The sequence below is a fragment of the Glycine soja genome, chromosome 11, assembly GCF_004193775.1.
Source record: "Glycine soja cultivar W05 chromosome 11, ASM419377v2, whole genome shotgun sequence".
Lineage (NCBI taxonomy): Eukaryota > Viridiplantae > Streptophyta > Magnoliopsida > Fabales > Fabaceae > Glycine > Glycine soja.
Genome location: NC_041012.1, coordinates 38,456,602 through 38,475,807, shown reverse-complemented (window position 1 = coordinate 38,475,807; position 19,206 = coordinate 38,456,602). Strand labels below are relative to the sequence as shown.

Here is a 19,206-nt window from a genome sequence, read left to right as displayed (position 1 = left end):
CAGGCTAAAGAAATGACCATTTAATTTGAAAAGGAAGAACTCATTGGAAGAAAAAGAAGAACCAAAACCCATTTGAAGAAGACACCATTTATTGAAGAAAACCGTAACAGTCAAAAAGAGTTGTTCCAATCTTATTAAAAAATTAATTATATTAATTTTCACGTCAGAAAAACATGTGTGCATGATAAATAGGCCAACAAGGCAACTTAACGAACAAGTAAGCATTTGTTAATGTCCGTTAAGGAGACACCATCAAAAAGGACAAAAATGAGACATTTAAAAAACTTAAATAACTAGAGTGAAACTTTTTAAATTTAATGTACAAAAGAGTAAAACAATTATATAATAGACTAAAAGTGACTTTAAATGTTAAAAAAATAATAAATCATTGAGATTAAAATATTTAATAACTCAAATTAAAATATCATGCAACCATAAAATTTCTAAAAAATTTACAAAACAAAAAATAATCTATAAAAGATCTTATTTATCACCTCTTAAAATATTTCAATTAAAGATTCTTTGTACCATATTGTCCATTTTTATGCAAGGATATTTACACTTTTCCATGCACCTCAACATAACTACGGTTAAAGCATGGATTGGCTCTGATCTGGCTTTTAAACGGAAAAACAAATAGAGTCATTTAAAAGGTCACTTTGAATGCATAACAAAATATGGATCCATATAAGACAACCAATACCAAATGAAGAAATCAACGAAAGCAAAACAAAAACTAAAAGTAAATAAAATCAGAAGTAGCTACATATGAGAATGTAGAAAAAAAAACACAAAAATCAAGTTGCTCGCAAGTTTTATGTACACATCCAAGCAACTACTAGTTATTTACTTCATCAATCGATAAAACAACAATCAAATTAATTAAAGCTTGAGGAACGTTGGCATTTCTGGCTTCTCACCTGATTCTCCTATTCCAATAAATATATAATATACAAAGTTACATAACGAAACAATGAATCTCTTATTCCAATAAATATAAAGGTACATGGCAAGACAAAGCATCAATACTTCGCACCTGTTATAAATATTTCTCCATATTTAATACCAAGTCAGTCAAATACTTAAATATAAGTTACCACATATGCTAAGTCAAATTATGTAATTTACGTCAAATCCCACTTCCATATTTTCCCCAATTTCTTTAGTTTTACACGGGGGACACTTTCATATTTTCCCCCAATTTCTTTAGTTTTACACGCACAGTTCCATATTTTCCCCAATTTTTTAGCTGATGTCTAATGTACAAGAAGTAATTTTCTACAATTCATAATAAATATGACTGATGTATATCACAATACCTTTGATATACCATTTTCTTATAATTTTAAAGGATTTTATACAATTAACAAGCAGATAAACCTTTGACACATGCATATAGGGGGAGGGGAGGAAAGTAGGCTGAAGTGTTGAACTAAGGGAAATTACACATGGATACGAATATTGGTACGAGCAAATGATCCTGAAATTGCTATAAGCGGATATTTCAAAATATGAAGTTTCAAACATTTTTCAAATTATAATTTATAAGTAGTCATTTCAGACATTTTCTTGTCATTTAGTACGAGAGAGCACACACACAAAAAAAAGCGACAAGCAGACTTGCCTTGGACACCAGCGGTGCTTCTCATCATAGTACCAAATTTGAATAATCCAGAGGTTGAGGGAATGAAAGCCACTCTCCACCCCTTTCCAGATGTGGTAGCAATGAATCAAATGACATCGATTCTTTTTGCATCTGCACAAATGGTCTCTGAGAAACTCCTATGTTATCTAACATATGTTATTCTTTATAAGATGGTAAGTTTAATGAGAATCAAAGAGTTATGTGATATTTTTGTCAATTACTTTAATTATTAACCACATTAAATAATCTAATAAGAGTAACATAATAATTTTTACTATATAAGAAAAAAAAATTAACTCAAAAGATTCCCACCTCTCCCATGGGAAAGTTTCATGGGAAAGTTTTTGTGAGAAACTTAATTAAAAATCATTCCCGGGAAAACTTCTTTACCAGGAATGTCTTTTTTTAAAATAGATACCGAACATAGGAAACGAAGATTTCCAATCTATGGTTCTCATCAAACTAAAAACTTCTCCCCCTACCAAAAGCCACCTCAGTGTGGATCTTATGGTGAAAAACTCAATCTCCATAAACTTACCAAGTAATTCATAACAAAAGGAGAAATTAATGCCAACAATTGCTTGCCTCCATCAATAGCAATCTACACACACAACAGAATCCAAAACCACTTTTGAACTTTCTAACGTAAGTTACCTTTCTCCATGCAATTGATTAACTTGTTTGGAATAAGATATTTCAAAATAGGAAGTTTCAAACATATTTGACAAACCATATATTACAAATAATCACTTTTAACATTTTCATGTTAATAGTACTAGTAGTTAGTACAACACAGGAAAAAAAAGCAGCAAGCAAACTTACATTGAACACCAGCTGTACTACTCATCTGGGATGCATGATGCCATCAAAGTTGAATCCCAATTCACATTATCTTTTAATGCTAGAGGGTTGAAGCAACGAAAATCACTCTCCAGTCTCCACCACTTTGTTAATGTGGTAGCAATGAATCAAATGATGCCAATTCTTTTTGCGTCACACAAATGGTCTTTGAGACTCCCAAGTCATCTAATATTATGTTTTTCTTTATAAGAAGGTGGGTTTATAAGGATCAATGAATCGAATATCTTCCACGCTACTTTTTGGTTTGATTACATGGAGTCCAGTCCGCACAACAAGCGGCTCTGTTGGGTTCCATTTGAAATCAACATCAACAGAGACCACTACATGATTCCAATCATTTTCTGAAACTACTTCATCCACATTATCTTCAAATTTAATCTGCCTTTCACCAAATATAAGTATATGATCAGTTAATACTGGGAACTCGAAATAAAACCATCTCCTTTGAAACTCGGTCTTCATTTTATTGCCATTAATGGACACAATAGGTTTAAGTCCAAAAGGGTGCTTATGCATGAGTCCAGCAAGACAGAGAGATATTACTGGGAACTTGTTACGAAACCAAAAGGAAATTGATTGTCCCCTGCTGCAGTGCTCAAACCATTCTGGAATCCTTGTTCCTGGCAAAGAATATCTCTTATTTCCAGCCTCATGCAACTCCTGTTAGTCATAGTTCATATGATTAGAAACACATGTAGAGTTTAATCAATGCGAATGCCAAATACGAAATCAAATAACCAATTAAGGAAAACAAAGACGAACCTGTTTCAGTAGCATTCTCCTACATGAGGCAGTCAAGGATCTGCAGTTTGTTGCAGACAAAAACTCTATGCTTGGTGGAATCCCTCTAATTTCTTGAAGATTCTCACAATCATCCAAAATAAGTTGTCTCAAACAGCAACCTTCTTTGGTGGATTCAAGAGGAACTGCAAGGTCTAAATCTTTCAAGGATGTGCACCGAATTGCAGATAATGTTTCTAAATTGGGTGGAATCCCCCTAATTTCATGAAGATGCGTACAGTAGTCCAAATATAGTTTCCTCAAAAGGCGACATTCTTGGATGCATGAAGGAAGAATTGTAAAATTATTTGCTGAAAGATCTAAGCTTTTCACATTGGCAAACCAAGCGAGTCCTGTATCAATGAATTCATCAGATATACTGCAGGACCATAAATTGACTTGTTTCAAATATGAAGAGGGCATCAGTAAGCTCTTATTTTTCACATCTTCGTCCTGTTTTGAAAATCGCAACCCTTCACATTGGCAAATACTCAACACCTCAAGTTCTCGCAATGTGACAATGCTACTCGGTAACTGAACCATTCCACAGTTGTGCAGTTCTAAACTTTGAAGTCGGACAAGTTCTCTAATTGAATTTGGTAATTTACTTATGGCAGTGTACTCCAAAGAAAGATGCGTTATGTTTTCCATCTTTCCTAATATTTCAGGAAAACTCACAAGACTTGAACAATACGAAAAGTTGATGCTTTCAAGAGAGGTCAACTTGATTGGTGGAAAAGTCTCAAGCTTGCTACAACTCTCAAAGTTCATGATTTCAAGTTTATCTAGGAATCCAACCGAATCATGAATTTCAACTAAATTCTCACAAAAAACAGAAGATAATTCTTTTAAAATTGGGGCACCAGATAAATCAGGTGTCCGTGTTAAAAATTTACACCTGTCAAAATTCAAAACTCTCATATGCAAAAAGTTTGGCAACTCAAGTGACATAAAGCCACTATAGGGTAACTTCAGTATAGCTAGTTTCTCTGGCTTAAAATCGGATGGTAAAGACTTTGAGGGATAGCCCCACCACTCCAGCACTCTTAAGCTATTTGGAAGTTTTTTTGGACCTTTGGAAAAACACTCCTTTCTGATAATAAGTGTTCTGAGGCTTATCATCTTCACGAAGGCCATTCCATCCCATTGTACCACTTCTTCAGATTTGGAGAAATCCAGAATTATACTTTGGATTTTAGATGTTCCCTTTTCAACACAAAAAACACAAGTCAACCACAATACGATGTATGTATGTACTAGTAGGGGAATTGAAATGCAGATTTCAAGCAGTTCTCGTACTATACAAATGCGGGAAAATCAAGAGTGACTAATACCATCAATAGAATGGCAGAAACTCGATGTAATGTAAAGTTTAAAGTAATGAAATGTCACCTAACATGTACAATAATGGTAAAAAAAATCAATGCTAAAGATGAAGATCAAACCATTGATCTCAGTCTTACTCACTGTGTTATCTTCTAAAACACGAACTATATCCTCAGTAGACCATAACCTACTGCGTTTGCCAGGGTGCTCCTGTGATTCCTGTCGAACAATTTCTCTACCCATTTGTTGCATCAAATCATGCATCTGAACACAGCCATGCTCGTCAATCATTATAAGAGATTTTTCCACCAATGCTCCAATATGAATTTTCAAACAGCAACCGTGATGTGCACCAAGTATATGCTCGATCTCTGCTAATTCAAATCCATTGAAGAAACATGCAATGTCTAGAAAAACCTCCTTCTCGAGGTAACTCAGAGCATCGAAGGATATTTTAAGTGCCATGTGTATGTCTCTATGAGGATTTTTTTCATACTGATCCAAAGTAGATTCCCATTCTTCTATTCCTCTACCATACAAGCTTGAACCTATAAGTTCAAGAACCAAAGGAATGCCAGAAGCAAAAGCGATTGCACGGTTTAATTTACTAATGAAATCTGGATGAACTCTGTCGGTTCTGAAGGCCTTCCAACAAAGCAATTTGAGAGCTTCACCGTTGGCCAAAACTTCTACCTCGTATACCTTGTCAACCCCATGGGCTTTAAGCAACTGTCTGTCTCTAGTGGTAATGATGACTCTGCTGCCAGGGCCAAACCAATCAGGACTTCCAACAAGAGCCTGCAAGTCCTCTAGCTCACGGACATCGTCAAGAACCAAAAGAAGCCTCTTCCTGTGGAGCCTCTTCTTTATTAGTGAAATTCCTTGCTCGACACTTGTCAGACGAATATTGTTCTCACGGAATATCTCAGCAAGCAGGGTTTGCTGGAGATGCACTAAGCCATGCTTCATAGCATTTTCCCTGACGTTACCAAGGAAACACGAGGTATCAAAGTGGCCAGCAGCGGAATGGTATACAGCACGGGCAAGTGTTGTTTTTCCAATGCCACCCATGCCACAAATCCCTATCACATGTACTCCAGCAAGGGATGTGGCATCCAGCAGCCAGTTTACTTCAAGCATTCGATACTCGAGGCCAACTGGGCGATCCACAACAGGTCGACTAATCTTAATCTTGTTGGAAATGTCCTCCACAATCTTCTCAATCAACTCGTATTCATATCCATCGCTGCTCAATTTGATGAATTAATTAAACTCATTCAAGATCGACAAGAAGATATTACCTGAAAATAAAATTAAAAAAAATGAATAAATAAAGATTGGGTAGGTTACCCATGTTTGAAAGGCCAACCGGACAAAGTAGCAGCTTGACGCAGTGCGTTCCTCCATTTCATGACTTTGTACGACTCGTGGTTGAGTCTTCTCTCATGCATAGCCAGTGCTTCTCCATAGATCCCCTTCTGATGTCTCACATCGGACGGATCAACGTAATAGAAAACTGGAATAACCGGTCGATGGTTATCCTCGGTGAAGTCAAGGATACGTACAAGTTCATCTAAGCACCAAGAAGAAGAAGCATAGTTCTCGGAGAACACTATAACGAAAACTCTTGAACGTTCAATCGCCTCCGAAAGTGATGCTTTGATTTCCTCTCCACTCTCAAAATCGTAGTCGCCAATGAAGGTATGGATTCCCCTTTTCTCCAAATAATTGTAGAGATTACCCGTGAAACTGCGTCTAGTGTCTTCTCCTCTAAAACTGAGGAAAACATCGTAAGCCCTAATATCAATAGATTCTGAAACTGCCTTCGACATCGATTACTTCTTCGCTAATTCAACTCCTCCCACTCCAATCCCAGCAATCCCAAACCCTAGATTCTGCCTCCATCTTCCACTGTTTTATACTACTACTTCTTTTCTACCAAAAGTCATTACTGATAAAAATAAATAAATAAATGGTCACTATCTTTTCTTTTCTTTTCTTTTTTATTATCTATTTTCAGTAAACAAAATCTTCTACCGTCTCTACATACACATGTTCTCTGTGGCTGAAATCTGAACCGTTCTCTCTTTTCATACTGGTTAAAGTTTACATAATACTTTTATCAAAATTTGAAATTTTTCACAACAGTTAAAATTGAGGATATTTTAAAAAATAAAACAAAATGTCTCAATTAAAAAATAAAAAAATTAAATCGTAAACTTTTAAAGAGTAAATGATAAAAAATTTCAATTAAAAAATTAAAAACTAAAAACAGAAATATGAAAAAATAGATAAACAAAAAATATATTTTATCCTAAAACTTAAATAGCTAACAATATCAATTAAAATAACTCAGTTTAATATTCATAGATAACATCAGCCAAATTTAGTCTTTTAAAACAAAAAAGTCATACTCAACAAAAACTAAAACACAAAGAACTAAACTACTTATTCTCTAGCTTCTATAAAAGATTAAAGCATTTATAAATTAGTTAATAGTGAATTAATGGAGAGCAACTGATTTTAGTTTATAAAAAAACTTATTTAATAATTTTTCTACTAAAAATGTGTTTAAAAAAGTTTATCCAACTAGTTTCATAATAAGAGTTTCATTTTTTTTTCATCTCCATTTTTTCTTACCTTGTTACTATAACTTCTCTTTATTCAAATATCTCTATTTTGACTTTCAGAAGTGTTAAGGTCATATTTACTCTAAGCAATAACAAAAATTTAGACTTAAATATAAGTTGCTACTAACTAACTTTTATTTTTGTTTAATGATAATATTCTTATTATGTATTTTATTAATAAAATCTAATTTTTTATGAAAAATTTATTTCTATTGTACAAACATGTTATGAAAGATATTTAAGAAGATTTTTTAAATTAAATGTTATTAATTGAACTCCTTAACCATTCATGTGATTGGTAGTTAAACCGCTTATATTTAAATTCGAATAGAGTATTCTCTAACACACTCCTTGAATATATTTTCTTTTATTGAATGAAATTTTTTAAAAATAATAAATTTGATAGATGTCACCTTGTATTTAAAGATTCTTTTTTATAATTTTATAAGTTTCACCCGTTAAAAAAGAGTACTTAGAAAAGAGTACTTAAAAGGAGTTATTTTATAAGTAAAACAATTCATTAAGAAATAAGGAAAGGGCACAATTCATTAGAGATAGTGTTTGAAGCAGTGCTATGGTAGCACCACCAACCAACGTGGATTCTTCATTTTCAACATCTAAGGCCTCGTTCGGATAGTTTCTAATTTTCTGTTTTAAAATACAAATTCAAAACAGAAATATGTTGAAAAAAAATTCAAAAATTGGATTGAGAAAAAATCCAGAAATGTGTTCGGATCTAGGGCTGGCCGTTCCTGCAAACCCTCCTCCCTCTCCAAACGCTGTTGTTGCCCCTCACTGTCATATCCCTCCACGGACCCTGTTGTACAATGTTGTAATGATGCTCTTTATTTGACATCTTGCACTTTTGTAAGTGTCACTAGACATTTTTTTTTATTAATGATCTCTTGGATGAAAATACCAAAGCAACTTAATGACATTGATGACTTTTTAAATGGATTCTTTTTTTTAAGTTTTTACGTAAAACAAACTCCTATCATTGAGGCTTCTAATTTGATAGGTTTTAACATTCAGACTACAAATAAATTGAAATAAAACATATCATAACACAATATAGTAAAATACATTATTGTAAACATCAAGATATACCGTGTTGTACAACATTTAATTTTTAATAAAATACAACAATATTCGTTAACAATGACAAGTTTACTAATGTATAAAAAGAAATTTCCAAGTTAATATAATATCAAATTGTAAAAATCAAGATATAAAAAATATAAATTAATATAAATGAGTAAATTACATGTTTTACAAGAAAAAATTGATAAAATAATTTATACTTATTTGTAATTCTTATTAAATAAGTGATTTTATTTATATTTATATTTATATTCAAAAAAATTAAAATAAAAAATAAAAGTATTTTTCAAGAATACCAATTCAAACCTAGGTTCTGAATTGGTTCTAGGCTAATTTAGCATGTTGGTCTACTCTAAAATAGTCTGCTTTATTAATAAACAAACTAATCACTAAATCGATCTCCAGTCAAATCAACATGTTTAATTTTCTAAATCATAAAATAAACACACCAAGAAAAAAAAAGATTTTTATTTTTATTTTATTAAAACATATGTTTGCTTAAAATATGTTATTTAACATTTATTAATTAGTGTTAATTCCAATTAAATCAATTAGTTTTTAGTTTCTCACTTCCTAACTTATAACTTGTAAGCTTTCTATTTGTTTGTAAGCTATTAGTTAGCTTATAGGCTATTTTCACCCCACATAAACATAAAAATATCACCATATCATGCTTTGGTAAAATAATGTTTCACCTTTTTTCTTTCAAGGTTTAAATTTACTATAAAAAAATGAAAGAGAATAGTTTCGATTCATTTGTATTTTATATTCATTAGGTTTAAATTGATTTTTCATTAAAAAAATCAGAGTTTTATAAAATATTTTTATTACCAGTGGAAAAATCAATATTATAAAAATATTTTATAAACCTTCGTAAATATACATAGATATATTTTATTAATAAAAAAGTCTTCTATATCAATATAAGTTACCACATTTATCACATTAATCTAAAATATTAAAAAGATTGATTAATAAAAATGTAAGAATCATGGGGTGTGTGTACCAAAATAAACAATGAAAAATTAAATAATTGGGTGAAGGTTAAATTAAATAAATTAAATATTTAGATTAGTAATGAATTAGTTGGACTGGTTGAAATTATTTTTTTCTTCTCATTTCTGAAACTCATATAGCATAGCTCACACACACAATAATTTTTTCTATATAAAAACTGCACGGTAATTGCATATTTCTTACTGTTCAATTAAAAATAATAACAAATATTTGTTGAGAATGTTTAACTGAAAACCAAACTGAATTTGCCTCTAAAGCTAAACTACCTATGTTTGGATAGAGTTTTACAATACTAAAGAATTTAAAATGTAAATTAGGTTATTAATTTAATTTAGATCATTTGGTTAGTATCTACTTGTCACTCTTTCAAAACTCAAAACTGGTTTGACTCCCCTATATATCCTTCTACATAAGAAACTTCTTCAATGATGATGGTCCAATATTCTACCTAGTGGAATATTCTCATTGTTGGACCCAAGACCAAACTTTAGCCATGTTTAAAGCTTTGCAACTCTGCTAGCATTGACAGCAAGGAGACATGACACCACCATGTTGAGGAATCTGCATCGACATCTTCGAAGGTGGTGGTGAGGATGTCAAAACTTATACATCGGCGAAACATATATGTCGGTAGCGAGCGACATCGTGTGTGTGCCATGTCCATCAGAGTCCCGCAACAAAAGATGCTCGAGCATTGAGTTTTTAATTCGTGCCCTCATCCCGGTTGAGGAATATCATGCTTCGATGAGTTTTCAATTGCAGGAGGTCGCTGAAAAGTAATCACCTAGAGTAATCTTCCATTGTCGATAAGCAACGAAATAGAGAGGAAAGGAGAATGTGGTGTGTGATGAGTGGAATTAAATATTTCACTTATTTTAATGGAATTGTAAATTCCTCATTTTAACGGGATTGGAAATTCAGAGAATTTATGAAATTTTAAAAGTAAATATCCAAACGAAGCATTTTCCTTAGTATAAATTGAAGTATCCTAAAAAAATTACATTAGTATGTTTAAATACTCTATTCAAACAGAAGGTTAAGATATATGAAATGCCCATATTTTTTAAATGGATTCAAAATATATCTTAGAAATGAAAAATCCCTCTTTAGCAAATGTTCCATGCTTCCTATTCAGATTATCTCTATAGACACAATCATTAAACCAGTCGAAGTATTGGTTCAAGATTCAATGTTCAAACCAATATTAATAAAACATTAATAACAATTAAATAACACATAAAGTCATATTAAACAAATATAATATTATAACTTTATAGCACTAAAAAATAAAATAAAAACACCACTTCATAGGTTTTTAACATTTAAAGTAAACATACAAATCTGAAACAAATATATCCTAATATTTAGGTTTATATTTGAACGAAATACAATGTCATTAACAATAACAAATAGAATAAAAGATAAAATAAGAAATTAATATAATGCTATAAAATTATAAGAAATAAAGATATAAAATATGAATTAAAATAAATGATTAAATTATATTTTTTTATAAAAAAAATAATTAACAAAATAATGTATACCAATTTGTAAATCTAATTAAATGGCTTTTTATTTATCTTAGAAATTTTAGATTAAATTTAAAAAATGAAAAAAAAAAGTTTCTTAAAAGATCGGTTCAAACCAGTTTTCTACACCGATCTTGGGCTGATTTGAATGGTTTTAAAAATAATCTGTTTTGTTGAGTAAACAGACCAGTCACCATGCCAGTTCCTGATAAGACCGGTTGAACCACTCAGTCCGATTTTCAAAACAATGCATTATATAATCATTGTGACAACCTCTATCTAAATTAAGACTTAACACTATTTAGCTCAAGGATAATGAAAATAAAGTTTATACTAATTGTGAAGATGATGGAAAAACGTGTAAATTTTATGCACCTTTCAAGGATTTTATTTCCTAAGGTATTAGATTTAAATAAAAGAGAAGAATTATTCTCACATAAGAAACGTAGTTTATGCAATTAGAAAACATAGTATATAGATTCACAAACATATACTTCCACGAGATGTCCTACTTTTCAAGTGGTTTCGTCTGAAGATACCTATTAGACAATTTATAGAAGAATATGTACAAATTTAGTTTAAACGTATTAATTCGAATATCATACAATAATTTTTCTCTTGATACCTGATAAGCACTTTTATAAACATGTAAAGGATTGTGTAATATAAAACAAGCAGGTACAAACTTGCATCCCACTTATAAATATAAGAGCATCAAGGTCTACAAAGCAGACACATGTGACATGTAACTATATACAAAATATCACGAATAACTCCAGCAGGACCTAATCCGACATGATTGTTACATACAAACACTACAATCACTTAACGAACAACAAAACTATACCAGACATGATCCAAAACATCCTTAGGCACCCAAAAGGAATGTAGCTCTAACTCTAACTTTGAAAGGTCAGAAGGAGTTATAAGACTCACCAGAGTCACTAGACAGTGGAGAGTTACGAGGAGAACCCCCAATACCACCTACATCACTACTATCAAAACCTATGGCTTCAAGCCAAAAACTAATCCAGGGTGATTCAGATGTGTCACCTTTCATGAAGATATTGACCTGCATGTTAAGAGCTCGCCGCCTCCTGGGTGTGATATGCTCTTGGTTAAGGACATTATGGGGCTCCCTATGTCCCGTTCGATTTCTGTTCAGTTTTCCTGGGCATTAAGCCCTCCTCAGAATAAAAAAAAGAAAAAGAAAAGAGGATGTGCCGCCTCGCCTCTCGTCCATCTGCCGATTGACAAAAAAAGTAAGACCACAAAAAGAAAGAGAGACAGAAGGAGTGAGATTATGTTATACAACATATAAACATGAGACTAACAAATACTTCACACCACACATAAGACATAGGTTAGTTACACTCAGTCAGGTATACAATACCATTTACAACATTATACATGCATATCTCTTACCTTTATTATCTTACAATAAACAATCCTCAAACAAACCTATAATCTATTCACAGAGCATACCATACACACATAGGTATCCATGATTATCAATAGTATTTCAAACATATAGATCTTATCAACTATATTTGCTAGTAGAAGAATTCATTGACATGGCAGAATCAAGCAATCGTCCTTAAACACATCATACTTACTAATACTCAGCCACTCGTGAAAAACATCATTTCTCCAAGCACATATATACAGATATGAAGTGAAATAGATCATAAACAAGTCAATCAATCATAGAACAAGTCTGTCTTGTCAACCAAAACTTCAACAATAAATTATAGAGGTAATCAATCATTCACAATTATATCAATCAATGCTTGGCACCTATGATGCATGGAATGCATGTTTTCCTATTTATTTTGTTCCTCTCTTTCAATTAAGGTACAATCATACATGGAGTACCCATAACTCAGTAGGAACAACAACTAGCCCGCACGTGGATAGAAATGCATTCCATATAGGAATGAAACAACTCTCGACGCAGGGCAAAAGATAGATTTCTTAAAGGAACTAATGACTTAGCGACCATGACGGATACACATTATCTGTTGTGGGGGCAATTCCCCAACCAGATTTTTTTTATTTGTTAATGTATATAAAAAAATTGCCCTCATAAAAATTATATATTATCCCTATTGGATTTTTTTTAACCCAAAGTTCAAATAAACATAAGACATTCAATACAAAAACTACATGCTTAATAAATCATTTAGATCAATTCTTATTATTGTTACAGTAATACAAAAAAAACACACCACATACTTGCATAGAGCACATCGTAATTTTTTATAGTATTGACAATAAAAAAATCATAAAACATTTTGAAAGTATAAGAATGTACAGAGGACAATTATAATTTGTAGAAGTTTAAGTACTTTAGATTTCTTTTATCATAATATTATATATTTTGTAGTACCTTGTAATATTTACTTTTGTGAAAACATTAAAAATTATTTCTTACTACCACTAAAAAAAAATTTTGGATCCACCACTGGTCCACTGCTTAGGGACTTGCCAACTTATCACTTAACAAAGCTCCCATAAAGGACAAAGTGTGCATGTCCCTGAAGGGATAACAACTAATCCGTGCGGGACAACTCGCCCCATACACATCACTGTGCATTATCTAAGGAATCAACAGCTTGTTCATGTGGGGGTAGATAATATGATGCATGAGTAATTTCATTATCTCTTTCTCTTTGATATTTACAAACGTGATGGATTCACTACGGAAATCCTTTTGCATGTTGTCCCAAACTGGAAAATATTTCTTTCCTACCAAAAAGCTTTTCTTACTTCTCTTAAATCCAAGTTTAAATATTAGATCATTTAAAATCATGAAGTAATGAACTTAGAAAAAGGAAACTAATGGAAAGCAAATTAGAAGTATGAGAAAAGTAGTATATATATATATATATATAGAGAGAGAGAGAGAGAGAGAGAGAGAGAGAGAGAGAGAGAGAGAGAGAGAGAGAGAGAGAGAGAGAGAGAGAGAGAGAGAGAGAGAGAGAGAGAGAGAGAGAGAGAGAGAGAGAGAGACTCTTCTTCCTAACCATTAGATTTCAAAAAAATGAATGACGAGAATGAAGAGTAACTCTAAAAGTGATCATGTGACATTAAATCTTGACCGTTCATATTTGGTTATGATAACACCGATTAAATTTTTATCAATGAGTCATGAGCAATCACATAAGTGAACTTGATATCACACTTAAACCCAAAACCTTAAGGCTCGGACTCATGAGTCTTATCCTCACTTATATGGTGTTCAACTTTCTCTCATTCATATCTAATGTAGAATTTCATCTCACACTTGTGTGTGTGTGAGTAGGAATCAAATTACTCTAAATGCAACTTTAAAAGAGTTGCTCCTCATCTTCACAATTCATTCTTTTAAAATCCAATGATTCCAATAAGTAACTATAAGTTTGGTTTGAAAGCGAATCCCCTAAATACTCATAGGTTCATATACTTGGATACTATATGGAAAATACATATGCATGAACATTATTTAAAATCATTTTGAAGAAAAGCATCTAATTAAATTAAGATTGAAGAATGCTGATGATAGTTCATCAACTCTTAGCAAAACCAAAACCTTGATTGAAGCATAATCCTCAAAACATGGGACCAATTGCATTTGAAAATATAAAGTAAAATCTACAATCTCACAAAAGAAATTCAAAATATTAGAATAGAAAATACACAGCAATTTATGCAAGACAGAGCTACTGCAGTAATAAGTAATAAACCACAACTAATACACCCCCTTCACTTAACCAATTTTCAATCCACACTTGTCAGCTGTCACTAATTGGCATCAAGTTCAGCTAGAACATCACATTTTAAGCATTAATAAGCAGGGCAACAAAAGACCATGCAACTCAAACTTCATATGAATCTTATACACTCAGATAGCAAGCAAACAGTTGATTCAACAACATGCTGTCCAACACTTTAACTCATAGAACCTTTCCAATGTAAAAATCACTATAAATCAGAAAAATTTAAATAACATGGGACCCATTTCATTTGAAAATAAACATTTAAGTCTACAATCTCGCCAAAGGATTTGTTCAAATTCAAAATAGAATTTCCCCAGCAATTTTCGTAATGCTGGACTAACTAATGTCAAAATCTAACTTTTGATAATTCCAAGACCTTACATGTTAGTACAAATTGTTCCCCTAATTTAGCTGTCGTGGTATCCATGTCAAAGCATCATACACATTGAGGAGCAATTTGCACCTTGAATTTATTAAAACATTTAGCATTATCAGGCACTGCATGGCATCAAGCATGTTTACCTTGGAAAAGAGGGAAGCAGATCTTAAATAACATCATGAAGGATCTCAAGAAGAGGAGGTAGAACAATTTTGATATTCACATTCCATAGGTTCGTAATCATTTGAGGAAGGTTGGGTTTCTTCCATGACATGCCCCTATTTCCATTGTATACAGAGTAACATATATAAATAACAATAATCCATTGTTAAAGGAGATGTATCAAGGTGAAAGATGAAAAAATAATTCATCCATATAGGTCTTACGTTTTTGTCCAATTCCACCGAATCACACATGCTACCATAATTTGATGCAGGTTGGTCTTCTTTTTTGCCATACTCCTGTTCCATTGTGTTGTATACAAAGTAACATGAATAAACAATGAAGCTTCATCGATAAAGGAGATATATCAAATTGAAAGTGAAAAACCAAACCATCTATATTAGTCTTACCATATCTTTTACCATGTTATGTGTCAAGTGGTGCATTGTCACCTGACCTTGCTCATCAATCTTTACAAGAGATTTATGAAGCAACATGTTAATACCATCTTTTGCCCAGACACCAAAAAGATGATGAAGTCTGTCTTCAACTATTGCCTTTTTTTGTCCAATGAGGTTATAGGCAATATGAATTAACATTTTCTTCTGATCATTGCTCAAAGCATCAAAGATCATTTGAACTATCACTTGTTTCTTGTTTTCATTTGGAATTTTTTCAAATTCATCTAATATATACTGACACTGTTCTGCACTTTTTTCACGAAAGTAGGAAGCTATCAGTTCCAAAGTATATGGAACCCGAGAAGCCATAGTTACTGCTCGTGCGATAATTCCCAAATACGTAATTTCTAGATACCGAGAATTAAACACTTTCAAATTAAACAATTCAATACTCTCTTTCTCTGTGAGCCTTTCTACCTCATATATTTCAATCTCAGGACATTTTAGGAAACAATTTTTCTCAGCTGTAATGATGACTTTGGAGTTGAAACTAAAGCAGTCATATGCTACTTTAACAATGTATTCCAACTGCTCTTGATCAAAAATGTCTTCAAAAACCAAAAGAGACTTTCCCAGTTGTTTTCCCTTCTTCCGTAATATTTCTTCTTCAGTTCCAGACTCACTATCATTGTCAACAATTATTTTAGAGCAAAGCATCCTTATGAGATGTACTGATCCATGATTCCTTAAATTTTCTCCCACCTTCTCAAGAAAGCAATAATAGGCAAATTTCCCCCCATTGGAACGACAAACTCCACGAACTACAGTTGTTTTGCCTATTCCAGCTTCTCCATATACCAAAACCCTCACTCTATCGTCAGATTCAGATTTCAAAAGATCATTAACTTTCTCCACTCGACAAGGTAATCCAACTGAGCAAGAAACATGGTCAGAGACCTTTTGAACTATATTCTCAATAACCTGGTGTTGATATGTATTCCCGGACCTGCGCAATCAAAGGAGTTTAGGTGAAGCTAGCCCTACTAAATGCATCATATCCATGTCCTGATATTTATAACAAACAAGGTTTAGTTCATAGTGTGCTTGATACTTTGATATACATATCTCTGAGAATATACGCAGGTAACACCAACATAGTGTAGCCATACGCCGTAAAGATTATAATAGAGAAGAGGAGAGGAGTACCATTGAAAAGTATTGTGTAATTGATTGAATAATATGCAAATGAGTATGTGATGGCTCGTAAGGGAAATTGGCTTCCTGTATCCGAGGCCAGGAAATACCTCCAGAAAGAAAGGTAAGAAGACAGGGTTTTTGGCTTGCTAATACTTGCCCCCTTTCATTGATATATCACTATTTATAGGCTTACATTTGCTAATAGGATAAGGACAACAATAACAGAATGGCTAACAACTAGGGGGACAGCCACTAACAGATACTGATTCCAATACTACCCACTACTAGCAGAATTCGAGTAAAGGTCTGATGCTATCTATAGAGAGTTGCTATCAGCGTGCTATAAGAGGTAACAATCCTTGTGGGCTCTTAATAATCCTTTTGGGCCTGTGATTAGCATCTGAGTCCAGGGTGCTATCAGTGTGTTTACATGCTATTTATAGAGAGTTGCTAATTGCTATAAGAGGTAACTAACATTTAATGAACTAACTAACAAACCAATTTCAATTAACAGAACTAAGTGTACTCTAAAAATTACAACGTTATATATATATAACCAGACAGATGAAAACAGGGAGAGACAAAAAAAAATGGTTAGATGGGGGTACCGATTGAGACTCCAGCCAGAAAAATCAGTTACTTCTTTCAGAGTAATTATCCACCTGTCTAAGCACCCAGGCTCCACATGGTTGGCATGAGAATCAAAGGCTATATCAAAACTACCTTTTTGAAAGCGTACATGAGACGGTTCCACCTCGAAGAAAACTGGAAAAATGCGTCGATCTTCTGCCGCACCGTACTTATTTACGATCTCGGTAAGTTTATCCAAACGAGATGAAGAAGTTGCATAGTGATGGGAAAAAACAATAATGAAAATCCTGACGCATTCAGTTTCCTCTTCCTTAAGATCCCGATGGTCTTCTGAGACTACCTTAACGGAGAATCCGCATACTTCGAGAGATCTTAAGAGATCGCCCGCAAAACCTTGGTATGTATCTTTGGCGCAGCTGATCAGCACTTCAGATGTCTTGGGTTCCGACATGACTTCGAATGGAAAGTGTAGCGACATATTCATTTAACTGGAGCATCAATATGTTTTTTGGTTCGAACATTGACTTCGTGACATAAGTGTCTTTTCAGTTGTATTCAATCATTTGGGACATGAGTTGGTCAATTTATGATTATGAATCTCACAAATCAACTCTACCGTTGAGTCTTGTTCTCCAACCATTGGCTTGGAACAAAACTTGAAGGGACACCCACCTATACTCACCACTCTTATCACATCCCATTAACAGACAAATTCATTTTCATAAGCATCGAATCGAGCCCATCGCACAACATCCTTTTGGCTGTCAAACACCTACAAACAAATCCATAGCTTCCTACGACATATTCATGAATATATTATTACTTAAGAAATATTGAACGCATCTGAACAATTAACATGTGATTCATTAACACCACATTCTTTTTTATTTTCATAATCCATATCCACTTCTTTGGGCATTATATTTTTATACATCCACCGATCCTCATTCATCTTAACAATAAATAAAAAATTTAAACACAAACATAGAAAAATCCTATCCAAATAAAAATACACAAATAACATAGTAATAATTTAAAAACAAATACACAAATAACATAGTAAAAAGCCAAAATCCTATTTCATTCTACACGTATAAACAATTCAAATACAAAATGACAATACAAACAAAGTAATAAATTAAAAACAAAATTAAACTTTACAATTTCAAAAAATGGAGTCTCTTGCGGATCAAGTTAATTTGTGAGATTTTTGTAGATTAAGTTGATCTGTGAAATACTTACGAATTAACTTGATCCGCAAAAGACTCATGAATCAACTTGATATGTGATTCATTGTTGCGGATCAAGTTGATCCGTAAGTCTTTCACGGATCAATTTGATTTGTAAAAGACTCACGGATCAACTCAATCTGCAACTATCAACTTGATCCGCAACAATGAAATTTAACTGCGGATCAACTTGATCCGTAAACTTCTTACGGATCAACTTGATCCGCTCGATTTGTCGTACACTAGAACAGAACGCACCCAACACTGCGTACACGGAACCCAAATTAATAAAAAATAATAGATTTAAATATACTTTTTATTTATAAGGACAAAAAATAAAACAAATATATTTAATAAGAATTAAAACAAAAAGATTATAAGGAAAAAAAAAAATTTTAATCTACATGAACAAAAAATATATTTAAACGAAAGTAATCTGTCATGTGTCATTGTTAACAAATACTAATTATAGTTATAAAGTGGTGTAAATATTTACTTAAATATCTTTTTACTCTTTTGAATTTTATTTTCATCTTACAAATTATTTTTAGTTCTTACAAATTATACTTATTTATTTTTTTATTTTTATAAAGTTTTAGA

At 32.5% G+C, this 19,206-nt stretch overlaps 2 protein-coding genes across 8 annotated transcripts; both read right to left on the bottom strand.

Annotated features, from left to right (window-relative positions):
* Positions 1–707: 707 nt before the first annotated feature.
* LOC114375020 (TMV resistance protein N-like) lies at positions 708–6,544 on the bottom strand. 7 transcript variants are annotated; one of them, XR_003658682.1, is made up of 5 exons: positions 5,963–6,544; positions 4,754–5,858; positions 3,269–4,492; positions 2,468–3,166; positions 708–929 (listed from the first exon to the last, which is right to left on the bottom strand). XR_003658682.1 is itself a non-coding variant. In XM_028332755.1 (4 exons), exons 1-4 carry the CDS (start codon positions 6,442–6,444, stop codon positions 2,690–2,692), a joined length of 3,288 nt encoding a protein of 1,095 aa, XP_028188556.1. In that variant the 5' UTR covers positions 6,445–6,544; the 3' UTR covers positions 2,318–2,689. The 7 variants fall into 7 exon arrangements, 2 of the variants coding, with proteins under 2 accessions (XP_028188556.1, XP_028188557.1); XR_003658681.1 differs by lacking the exon at positions 708–929 and adding an exon at positions 1,462–1,782; XR_003658679.1 differs by lacking the exon at positions 708–929 and adding an exon at positions 1,462–1,771.
* Positions 6,545–11,545: 5,001 nt separating this feature from the next.
* LOC114373847 (TMV resistance protein N-like) lies at positions 11,546–18,136 on the bottom strand. The gene is made up of 5 exons (XM_028331397.1): positions 17,395–18,136; positions 15,599–16,595; positions 15,413–15,487; positions 15,170–15,304; positions 11,546–12,132 (listed from the first exon to the last, which is right to left on the bottom strand). The coding sequence occupies exons 1-4, from the start codon at positions 17,859–17,861 to the stop codon at positions 15,215–15,217; spliced, it is 1,629 nt and encodes a 542-aa protein (XP_028187198.1). The 5' UTR covers positions 17,862–18,136; the 3' UTR covers positions 11,546–12,132; positions 15,170–15,214.
* Between the last annotated feature and the right edge of the window lie 1,070 nt (positions 18,137–19,206).

Bases quoted from the DNA above. Each gene is read 5' to 3' on its own strand.
- LOC114375020 (XM_028332755.1), bottom strand. From the start codon at position 6,444: ATGTCGAAGGCAGTTTCAGAATCTATTGATATTAGGGCTTACGATGTT. The intron at 5,859-5,962 runs GTAACCTACCCA...CAAATTGAGCAG, and splicing joins GGTTGGCCTTTCAAACATGG to CGATGGATATGAATACGAGT. The intron at 4,493-4,753 runs GTGAGTAAGACT...TGTGTTGAAAAG, and splicing joins GTGTTTTAGAAGATAACACA to GGAACATCTAAAATCCAAAG.
- LOC114373847 (XM_028331397.1), bottom strand. From the start codon at position 17,861: ATGAATATGTCGCTACACTTTCCATTCGAAGTCATGTCGGAACCCAAG. The intron at 16,596-17,394 runs GTACCCCCATCT...TTGATTGCGCAG, and splicing joins TCTGGCTGGAGTCTCAATCG to GTCCGGGAATACATATCAAC. The intron at 15,305-15,412 runs GTAAGACCTATA...CAATGGAAATAG, and splicing joins CGGTGGAATTGGACAAAAAC to GGGCATGTCATGGAAGAAAC.